We start from the raw sequence: 12002 nt of genomic DNA, 5'->3' as shown, positions 1-12002 counted from the left end.
TTTAAACCTCTAGGTGCATGTTTACAAACGCATCGGATGTCATCAGGTCATCAGGTACTACTTCAGTCAATGACTCGAATCGGCACTTCATTAGAAGTGGTTGTTTAATGAAGCTTTTGAATGGTTATTGCGGTCAGCAGCGTTGAGTGTTTGTTGTGTTCTGCGTAGACATTGGAGTCAATGTTGAGAATGATGACTGTTGCTTAAGGTTATATGGCACAGGCCACGAGCACCCAAAGTTCATTAAATAGATAGTATCTGTGTCCTCGGGTCAAATGGCAATTGAACAAAGCGTGCAGCGGCAGATGATTTTCCAAAATAACTTTCATATCACTTTATTTTACAGTCCTGTTTCCCATGTACATACTGTGTACTTATTATAGAATATATTATATCTGGGTTATAACTAGGTACTAAACCTGAACCTACCCCTAAACCTAACCTTATCCCATGTAGGTACTTAAAATGACTCAGTACTTTCTTAGGTAAGAACACTGTAAGTACACTCTAGGTATACGCACTGTAAAATAAAATGGAAACAGAACTTCTTATGTGCTTATTTGCATCCTAAGTTAAACTGCATATTTTCCTCTGCTGACCATCGTCATTTCACATCGCTGACATAGGCTTTGATATCTCCTTCCTGCGTTCCTCCGCAGACTGTAAACCAAGAAATGCCATCTTGTGTGTGAAATCTCACACAAACAATCTTTAATATGGTGCACATAGTGTATTAAAATCCAACAGAGAGTCTGACACCACCAAATACAATATGATGACATGACTCAAACTTAGACTATACGTAGACCCACTGCCATTCAAATATTACTATTATATGAATTTATGAATTTTTTTTTATCATGCCACTGGGTGGTATGTCATAAGTCAACATGAAAACGCCATTGATAACATGAAAAACCACATTGTTCATTGGTCTCAGGTGCATATATTCCTCTTACAACAGCACCTTAAATCTCTGCTAGAACCTGAAAACAGTACTTATTTACGCATCCCTAGGACTCTCTTCTCCCTCCTGCTGTGACCGGGGGCTCGGCTGTCTTGCCTTGGCCTTGAGAGGACTGACACTGTGTTTAAGTAAAGGGAGCGGCCCAGCGAGGCAAATAAAAACTCTTTACACACTCTGAGACAGAGCTGAGCTGGAACCTCAGGTACGCGATTGTGAAATTCCCCAAGTTCCACTCCCTGCCGTCCAAAATGGAAAGAGCTGCCTGAAATCGAGGCTAAGTGTCCCTCCGCAGAATGTTTCGGTGTGCACTGGCTGCTAAGGGTCATTCTCAAAGGATTAGTCATTTGAGTCAGAAGATAATCTTGTGTGAGTTCCACATTAAACGGCATTGTGTTTGTTTGTAGGACTCATTCTACACACACAGTACATCCACATACCTGCAATACACTGAAAATATGGTGTCTACATAATTATGAAGCCTTGTCCATAAAAACAAAAATAATCGTAGCTTGCAGTATTGTAAGGAAAATACGAATACACCCAGAATGAGATGAAAGGACCAGGAAAATGACACCTGCTGTATGTATGCACTTATGTTGGTCTGTGTCTCCTTAATATTTTACAATTTTTTGCTATCCCTTATTGATTTAATAACAAAGGTATATCATGACTGATGACTTCATATCAGTTTAGTATGAAATCCGTACATACTAAATATGTAACATTACATGACATGTTTATCACAATAGTGTACTTTAGCTGTCTAACATAAACTCTTATTTGTACATTATTAGTAAAGGAGTACAGTCTACACAGGTCATGAGTAATAAATGATGGAATAAATTATATTGTGTAACTACTGGCAGGGACTGGAGGAAGAAAGTGAGAAAATCTATTTAACAATATATTAGCATTTCTAAAGTTGTTGTACAATAAAGAAAGTGCGCTGTAATTGATCTAATTTTTGTTTGTGTGTGAAATGCCTGAAACTGCATATAAACATTGTATTTTAGAAGGACCATGCAAATTCTAACCACTTCCAGGTGACGAATAGGTGGCAAAAAATGTACTAAATAAAATCTGCCGGTCTGCATCTGTTTTATGTTTTCAGGACAGAGAAACACGCGTTTACACGTTGAGTCTCTTAAAATTACGTATTAATCACCCTGTGCTAACTGTGGTTTTGCTCTTCATATATCATCATTATTTTGTGGCATTTACTGAAGCGAAGACAAAAAATTTGCGCACCTAAAAGTAAAACAAACAGGATAACAAATTGTCCATGTCACACTCAATTGAACAAAACGGGGACCTACTTTTCTTCATATATTTCACAAGCAGCATCTTTGATAGAGCAGTCTGGAAAATGTGTGAAAACAAGAGAAAATAAGACAATGAGACACATACCTTACCCGCTGCTATGGGCCAGGGAACACAGTGGTTACCATGGCTTAATCTGTCACTGAAGTGGACTTTGAGGGGTGACAGGGTTTTTGCGGGCTGATCTTTCTCCCAAACAGACAGCTTAGCATTTGTGTGCACAAGAAGAGCCCATTCCAATATCTCAAACAAGTTGTGATGGGCAGAAGATTCAACTTAATCTCTTTTTCGTATGCCAATGGAATAACTGAAAGAGATTAGGAAATATTTAATTATAACCGAATCAAAACTTTTTTGATGTTATAAATAGGTGTTTTTTTAAATGAACAATATAAAATTAAGAACAATATAGACCGTTATTATTGAGAAATGGTTGAAGCTTAAAAAACCTCCAGAACTCTTAAAGTGATAATTGACCCTTTGCAAAGCCCTCCCCCTTTTGCTCTGTCCGACAACGGCCTGCACTGCACTAAAGAATATTTATTGTAAAATAATCTTTTCTGGAAAAAAATTATGTGTACCTTCAGCCAAAAGCAAAAAGAAGGTCTGCAATATGCCTTTGAAGTATATATTCAGGATGTGAAAGTGATTCGGAATTATGTAAACAAAATAAAGATCGAAAACTCTGGCCTAAAGATCATAAAACTGAAAGCACTGCATCACCTGTCGATTGAAAATCACTACATTGAGGAGCAACACTGTTTCTATAAAGCTGGGTATTTATATATTTAATGTTATCATCATTAAAATGGAAAATCAGTATGTATTTATAATGTCACATTTCAAGCTAGCTAGCCTTAGTTAACTACTATAACTGTAGTGTATAGTGTGCTTGCTGTAACAACATAACGTCTGGATGGCGGCATTGGTTTGTTTCTGACACATTTATGCAACGGGTGAATCTGTGATTATGACCTTAAAGATCAAATTTTACCTCCGATAAAATTCTGGCAGTGTTAATGAGATGCAGAAATCCTTTATTGCAACTCATATGACAGTCTATGAGGTAAAACTCCGGATAAGTCTTCTTGTATGACTCTCTTTAAAGAAGTCTTTATTGCAAAGCACAACTTTTTAAATGATGGGGTCCAGTTAACACCATTTTTCAAAATATTTTCTTTTGTGTTCTGTGGAAGAAAGTCAAACAGGTTTGAAATGACAAGAGTCTGAGTAGATGATGGCAGATTTTTTGTGGGAGTGAACTATCACTGGAGCATAATAAATAATATGCAATAAATATGTTTTAGTGTTCACTATTATGCATTTTTTGTCACTTTCAACTGCTTTACAGGTTTCTCAACATGTAACAGGGGTTTGACGTGTTACCATACAAACAATATACATAAAAGTGGCATCGAGAAGGTTACTGTAATAAGAAAGTTGCCATATTTTGATGATTTTAATTGAATGATTTTTTATGTGCACAGCTTGCCAAACAATAAAGTTGATCCAAGTTACATAATTGAATAACTCTGACATGCACCAAAAGTAGTAACATATAAACGGTGAAAAAAATGATTCAAACCTTTTTATTATAGTTTATTAATTGCTAACATGTGGATGAGGCTTGTGCATCACAGTGTGTGCTTATGTCGCAGCATCAGAGACAGAAAGAAAAACTGATGTTCACATGTCACCGTGTCCCACCCCTGAAGCCCACCTACTTTAAAGATTTTTGCTCGTCTGTTTTGTGGAATACCATCAGAAGGGTTCGTCCTGTCGAGCCAATCAGGTCCCTCCCTACCTCAGATCGCAGCTATAATACATAGGAGTAAAGAGTCTTCTCACATAAGTGGCTGTGGCTTGAACTAACGTTGTGATTTCGAGGTCGGTCTTACCTTTCCCCCATCCGCGCAGCAAACCCTCTGATGCGCTCCGTTATCACGCGCACATTTCCGCACCTGTCACGGTAGGGACACGCGTGAACAGAACCTTACGAGGAGGCTGCAAGGACATTGCTGGACATCCGCGCAGTGATAACGCAGCGCTCGAGATCCCGGTAGACGGACTGCTCGGGGTGCACTCTAAACCAACGCAGCCCGGGAATCGTGCGAGATTCGCCGTGCCAAAATGCGGCTTGAGACGAGAGTAGTGCTGGTGTCTTTTCTCACTCTGTCCTTGGTGGTGTCCGGACTGGCCTGCGGTCCTGGCAGAGGCTACGGCAGAAGAAGACATCCGAAGAAGCTGACACCTCTCGCCTACAAGCAGTTTATACCTAACGTCGCGGAAAAGACCTTAGGGGCCAGCGGCAGATACGAGGGCAAGATAACGCGCAATTCAGAGAGATTTAAAGAACTTACTCCAAATTACAATCCCGACATTATCTTTAAGGATGAGGAGAACACAGGCGCGGACAGACTCATGACACAGGTAAATATCCTTTCAGATATAGCCTACTGTCATAGATTCCCGCACCGCATCATTCTGTCAGAGCACGAAAGTGCTCTTCGTCAAAGGATAATGAATTACACTTTATGGGTTCGGTTTTGCAACATTCTCTGATAAAGCTGCGCGAGAAAAATGCCACCGGCTGGTTGCCTCCATCCCTCATTGTGGAAGGTGGCTTAAAATATTTATGTGCCTCTCTGTTCTATACATTTAGTCGCGTTTAGATATTTGAGAAACGCGTTATTTGCGCGTTTTAGTGAAATGTGAATGCATAGCTCGTTCGATACGGGACCTCGTTTTTAGAAACTGTGATGGCTGATAAAGTCAGAAAATGTCAATCACATGACAGCTTAACGTGAAACGAAATGAAACACATGTCCATTATATCATCTCGCAGCGGTTGCTTGTCAGGGCTATTTCTAGAAGGATGCTCTTAAATTTGTTACTACTTATTAATGGGCCAGGGCGGTAGCACTTAGTGACGGACTGAAATGAAACAGAATGGCCTGTCTTTAATATTTTTGCCATACAAAGGGGAGTTTTATGGGACGGTTTGATCATCAGTTGGCAAATATTTTACACCATCCGATGCTGCGTAACCCGGCCATATGTGAGAATCAGCACCTGACGCACAGTGCAAAAAAGTTAAATGCGGTAGCCTATACTCCAGGTAATACCTCAGGGAGTAGATCAGCTTTAATTTAATGGAAACAGTCGTTATTATTTCAAGAGACATCACTTGTTTTTTTAAATAATGGTCAAACAAAATGTTTAAATGATTTTTTTTCAGATATTTTTTCACTGGTTTTCTGCAACGCTTTTATTAAGGCAGGCCTTTGAAAAGTCAGACAGCTTCGGGAATAGGGTGTCTGTCCTCGACATGGCTTTCCACTCTCGTCGCATTAGCAGGGATCATTTGAACTTCTGACCCTTGCCAATGAAAAGGAAGAATGGATAGATATTGCTATGTTGAGCATTTTGTATTCTATTTTGAGTATAAATTGCGTGATTTGGACGTATATCTTTTAAATAGCTTTGTAGTAGCTACATAGTCTTGGTTTGGTTTATCGCATTGACGAGGATTGCAGCTGAATGTGTGCTGTCAAGTGAATTTACATGCGCCGCGCAGGTGCATTATAAAGTTTCCTTTTTCTGGTCCTTAAAAGAAGATGAAACCCCCGTCTGCTGTGGTTTCTCAGATGTGTATCAAACTCTCCTTAAGGCGAATATGATTATAAGCGCGAGATGACCGGCGGGCACACACTGTCTTTAAAATAGCCGAGGAAAGCTACCCTTGCAATCTCGTAACTTCAAACATTATTGCTGCAAGCCTTCATTGAAGTTAACGACGTGCCTGCTAACAAATGTTTCAGAGAAGCGCATCCGAGTTTAAGAGATGGTTTGTTGGTTAAACGCGTCTTGCGGTGAATTAGATTTAACGGGTGTGCTCGCGAAATGAGGCGGAACTGCGAGGACATCTAGTAGGTTGTCTGCTCTGACAGGTAGCTGATAAAAGTTTGCTGCAAAACAGTTAATTTTGGGAGGAGATTAGGAGCCGACTGTGATTAGGCGGCTTGTTGAACAAACCTCGTGTGGAGCACAAAGCGGCGGCGCAGGGGTTCCCGCTGCGCTTCATGGTGGCTGAACAGAATTTGGCTTGATTTGCGGCACACGACCCACTGAATTAATAAAGAGTTCAGGCTTCACGGCTCTTGAGTCCCCGGCAGTTCAGCTTAGAATGTGCCAGGTTTCATTTTTTGGCCATTCCATTTGTATTTTTCTTCTCTGTTTCGAGCACTGAAGTGCTGTAGACCATACACTGCATTTTGTATATATAGGCATATCACTATCACATTTTTGATGTGTTTATATACAAATCATTTTACATATAATGTAAGATTTTCTACAGATGCTTTCAATAGAAATTTAAGTCCAGCAGGCTAGGATATTGGCTTTTTGGGGATTTGAAATATTGATAACCATACAATTACCTTGACTGTCGGCGTGGACACAAGAGTCGGTGTTTCATAAAAATAAAGATCAGAAAATTGATAGAAGGCCATACCTCATATTTTAATGTGTAACGGAATACAGTCCATTGTGTATCCATAGCAAAGTTTCTCTTTTAAAATGAGATGGACATGCAAATCGTGATAGAGAGTGTGTATTGGGTGGGGGTAGTTGCCTTGCAAAGAAATTAATGTGGATGTTAATAGGCCAAGGATAGTGTTTGTGTATCATGACACACTTGGAGACAGAGTGAGAGAGTCAAAGCTAGGAGGGTCCATGTGTGAATTATTACAGGTATTTATATGGCTTATTGTCACAATTTGCAAGCATATTTTGAATGGATTTTATATAACCTCTGAAGGAGCGTCAGTTAAGCAATCACATCACGTCCCTTGAGTAAACCTGTGCTGCCAGAATAATGAGTAGCTGCTTCTCCCCTTGGATGCATTGAAAGAGTCTTTTGTGGTGTTTTATTTGACATATTGGTTAAGTGTTGGGAAGAGTTGTCCTGGAGAAGGCCAAGCATCTCAACACAAGGTCCCGGGAAAGGTTAGTGGAAGCGCCGCCCAAACATGGCCCGATATTCCACAGCGTATACCTGCACCTCAGCTGGATCTCTTGGAATAAACAATACATACTGAAAATGACTAAATGAAACGCATCATATCATTTTTCAATACATTCAGCAGCTGATCATTGTGTTTACTCTAGTGCATTACAGAGAAAAGGCTGTGATGCAGTCACACCTTTCCCTGGTTGGATGTACAGTATATGCTTTAGATCAGTGAAGCGGATGCAATAACTGATAAATTTTTCATTGAGCTCTTTGGACAGAATATCCTTGCATGCAAAGCTGGATTGTTTCCAGTGTAAATACAGCTTCTCGTATACTTGGGCAGTAGACTTATTTGTCTGGACATATCGGTCAGGTTGATTACAATATTTTTTGCCATGGAGAGCTGGGAACCTCGCACGTTGCTTATAACAGACGGACTGCTATAATGAAGCAATCAGATAATATTGGTTCAGTTTTTAATATACCCGTTTTATTTTTTTATGTGAACCACACTATACATCATATTTGTTACAATTTTGTGAATTAAGATTTATTCTTAATTGTGTTGTGACTTAACATGCCTACAAAAGAATGGAAATTTAATTACTTTTCCTTCCTTTTTCTCCTCCCTCTCTCAATCTTTCTCTCTATCAGAGATGCAAAGATAAGCTAAATTCACTGGCCATCTCTGTAATGAACCAGTGGCCTGGGGTTAAGCTGCGTGTAACTGAGGGCTGGGATGAGGACGGACATCATTTTGAAGAATCACTCCATTATGAGGGAAGAGCTGTTGATATCACCACCTCTGATCGAGACAAAAGCAAATACGGGACACTCTCTCGGTTAGCGGTGGAGGCTGGATTTGACTGGGTCTATTACGAATCCAAAGCCCACATCCATTGCTCTGTCAAAGCAGGTAAAACCATGGTAGACTGATCAGAATGCCAAAACCATGTTTGAATAAAACATGTAACATTTCCCAAGCCTTTTAAGAAACAGAGTCAAAGACAAACTATTTTTAAATACTGTCAAATTTACTGTACACGGTTAATACTGTATCAAAGATAAGAACTGGTGCTAATTTAATAATAGTAGTCTTGAATTATAAAGGATGAATCTAGAAAATGCAAAATAATTTGTTTCAGAAACGTGAGGAACAATCAAATTATTTTAAGACTTGAGTTAGTTTGATATGATAGTCCATGCAGTGCGTTATAAAGACGAAAGACTTTGGCAGGCAATATTTTAAGTGATCTTACATCGCCCCACTCTGTCCCTTTGAAGGAAGCGCTTATCAACTCATCACAAAATCACTCAGCACCCACAATACGAGCACAAACACTTACTAGACATCTATGTGACAAATTGAAGATGTCTTTAGGCACGCGCTTGTAAAAAATAAGCGACGGTGACGTCTGAGAAGGGCTTGCGGCATCACTTGCTCAAATACGATTAAATACCTGGTAACTTGAATCATGCGTTTCCTACATTTCTTCTACCAAAGCTTACATTTGTTCATTTTTAATGAAATGCATAGTTCTTCGTCGTGTCATTTTAGAACAAGCCTGATACGTTTCCATGCGCAAAATCTTTCCATTTCAATTCTAAACACATTTACAAATACATTATAGGCTTTGGTCGAACTCGCTCGGCCAAATCTGTTTCTCAGTTGTCACCGTATTATTTCATGCCGTGGAATCGTATGAGAGGATTAGAGAGGAAAAGCCCTCTCTATAGCTCTGTTTACCGATCCAAGAGATCGGAATGTAAAGAGTTCCCACAAGGCCCGAATTATTGTCATTAAGCCTGACAACGGAGGAGCGTGATGGTTTCAAAAATGAAAGGAAAGAAGAAGAGGGCATTGATTGACCACCGCTAGCATTTCTAATTTACATTCAAATCTACACCATTAGAGCCTTGGAAGAGTGGCCGGGCTGAGTAAATACTGTTGGAGCCTGCTTGGGGTTTTCTCATTCTTCAGCAGACGAGGGTATAAGTGTGAATTGTCACATAGAGGTTTCTGCACCTGAGTAAATATGAAAGAGGCGCAAGGAAAGGCAGAAGTGTCCTTCTCCAAGAGTGCTCTGTACACAAGCCGCATTAGAATGACAATGTCCTGGCTTTATTGGTTTTTAATTAGAGCAGTCCAAACTCTTTCCTCCTGCATCTCAAACAAAGACATTGTTTTTGCGAAAGAGCTTTCGAATTACAACCTAATTCCCGTTGCCACGTTTTCTTTTGTTTATTCAGACTTTTGCCTATATGTGAAGCAGACGTGCGCCAATAGCACACACATGGGTGCTTTTTAACAGTTTTTTGCTCTCCCAAGCAGGCTACTATAACATAACATATATTCGAGGAACATATTTGACAAATTATTCTAGTAGAATTGATTTAATTGCACGATTTCATGCAGCGTCTCTCATTCATTTCGGGTTGTTTATTTATCTCGACAGAAAACTCCGTTGCTGCTAAATCTGGAGGCTGCTTCACCGGTTCGGCTTCGGTCACTCTGAAAGACAGGAGACAGAAGGCCGTGAGGGACCTGACTCCCGGTGACAAGGTGCTGGCGGCGGACAGCGCGGGGAACCTCGTGTACAGCGACTTCATCATGTTCACAGACAGAGACTCGACGACGCGACGTGTGTTTTACGTCATAGAAACTAAAGAAGCCGCTGAAAAGATCACCCTCACCGCGGCTCATCTTCTTTTTGTCCTCGACAACTCAACGGAAGATCTCCACGCCATGACCGCCGCGTTTGCCAGCGCTGTCAGACCTGGACAAAAGGTGATGGTTGTTGATGATAGCGGTCAACTTAAATCTGTCATCGTTGAGCGGATATACATGGAGGAGCGCCAGGGCTCGTTCGCACCAGTGACCGCGCATGGAACAATCGTGGTCGACCGCGTACTGGCGTCCTGTTACGCTGTAATAGAGGACCACGGTCTCGCGCACTGGGCCTTCGCGCCAGTCAGGCTGTATTATGACGTGTCAACAGTCGTGTTCCCCAAATACTTCACCATTCAGTCCAATGCGACGTTACAACAGGAGGGAGTCCACTGGTACTCTAAACTCCTATATAAAATGGGAACGTGGCTTTTGGACAGCCACAAGCTTCATCCTTTGGGGATGTCAGTATACTCGAGCTGAAAACCCTCACGTGGAAATAAAGCAAGAGAAATCACACTAATGTAGGATATAAGACAATATTAGTACGAGAGAGAGAGAGAGAGAGAGAGCGAAAGAGAGAGAAAGAAAGAAAGAGATGCCCCGAGCGGAGGTGGGATATTTATTACAATGACTTTAAAAATCGTAATTTTCAAAGAATAAATGGAGCCTTAACAGTTTTTTTTTGCATAATTTATTCTCGCGTGAACTCAGGCTGGTGGCACACTAACGAATTCTAATGCAGTGTGATCAGCCAGTGGTGCAGAATCTATTTTTGTATATCTCATGTAAACTGGAAAAACAGGAAAAAAAGAGATCGTGTAAGGAAAGAAGAATGAAAAAAGAAACTTTCATGACAGGTTGTAACACTCTGTGCATATGTGCAAATGACTGTTATATTTTAGGGGTAAGCAAACGCCGTGGGGCTCCAGAAATTATATTTTTATACACAGAATTGTACATTAGATTTTGACCGATCGTTACCTAATCACTTTTCGTTATTTGAAATAGTGTAAGAGACGAGAATATATTTTAATTTAAATAGTTACAGAGTCTTGTGCTGTTTTCTGTTTTAGATTTCTTTGTTTTGTCATTGTTTTGGTTGTCAGGATGGGACAGACACATTCATTATTACAAGTCTTATTTCTGGTTTCATTTCTTTATGTATTTCATTAAGAAAATACGAAATGCACATTCTGACAATTTAGTGACGACAATAGTCCCATAGTGCAGAGCAAAGGGTTTCGTTAAATAAATTAATAAGTAACTGTACATTCACTAAAATGTATTTTTCTTTTCATATTTTGTAATAGGTAAATAGTTTTATAGAAATAAAATGCAGCTGATGCACAGTTTGGATAGAATATGACTGAGTGGCCATAACAGTTAGCCTACCTTTCGTTAAGGCAAGGTGTCAGGAAATGTATAGAATTTATTATTTATATGTTTATTACAAAATGATATAAAGAAAATATTTCAAATGCTCGCTGTTGGTTTTTTCTTTCCAGAATATCATTTGATAACGCTGAAATTAAAACTCTTGGTAATTTACATGGAAAAGGGAATATAATATCTTTATGTTAATAATTTAACAATTTACGCTTAGAATTATGTTATTATTACTGCTAAGTAATTAGCTTGCAATTTATGTTATTTGGAATAATTCTTCTGTCATGTTTTTGAGTAACGATACAACAAAACAAAAATGACAAGCTTATAGCTTGACTTACAGTAAATAAATAAACTTCCCTACTACAATAAAAAGCTTATTGATAGTCTACCATAGATGCCTAGTAGCTTTTGTTTTTGGCACCTAAATCGGCTATTCAATTGACCTCAGTAACTTTTTAAAACTCTATGGGAGAAGCAAGAAGTCCATTGTAACAAGCATGTGGAAATGCGCAATGAAGTTTAAACTTGCTGTTGAAAACAGCTATCGCTAAGACGCGAAAAAGCCTTTGATCTGGGTTGTGTATACTTGCGAGAAGTTGTGGTTTGATGTTAAATATGAAGAGGAAAGCCTTTCGCAAATA

The 12002-nt window shown here is 39.6% G+C and overlaps 1 protein-coding gene across 1 annotated transcript; it reads left to right on the top strand.

Annotated features, from left to right (window-relative positions):
- Positions 1–4080: 4080 nt before the first annotated feature.
- shha (sonic hedgehog signaling molecule a) lies at positions 4081–11454 on the top strand. Its single transcript, XM_056749559.1, has 3 exons — positions 4081–4717; positions 7956–8217; positions 9758–11454. Exons 1-3 carry the CDS (start codon positions 4418–4420, stop codon positions 10450–10452), a joined length of 1257 nt encoding a protein of 418 aa, XP_056605537.1. The 5' UTR covers positions 4081–4417; the 3' UTR covers positions 10453–11454.
- Positions 11455–12002: the final 548 nt, after the last annotated feature.

This window comes from Triplophysa dalaica, chromosome 1, assembly GCF_015846415.1.
Source record: "Triplophysa dalaica isolate WHDGS20190420 chromosome 1, ASM1584641v1, whole genome shotgun sequence".
NCBI classification, from domain to species: Eukaryota; Metazoa; Chordata; class Actinopteri; order Cypriniformes; family Nemacheilidae; genus Triplophysa; species Triplophysa dalaica.
This window is presented reverse-complemented; position numbering and strand designations above follow the sequence as displayed.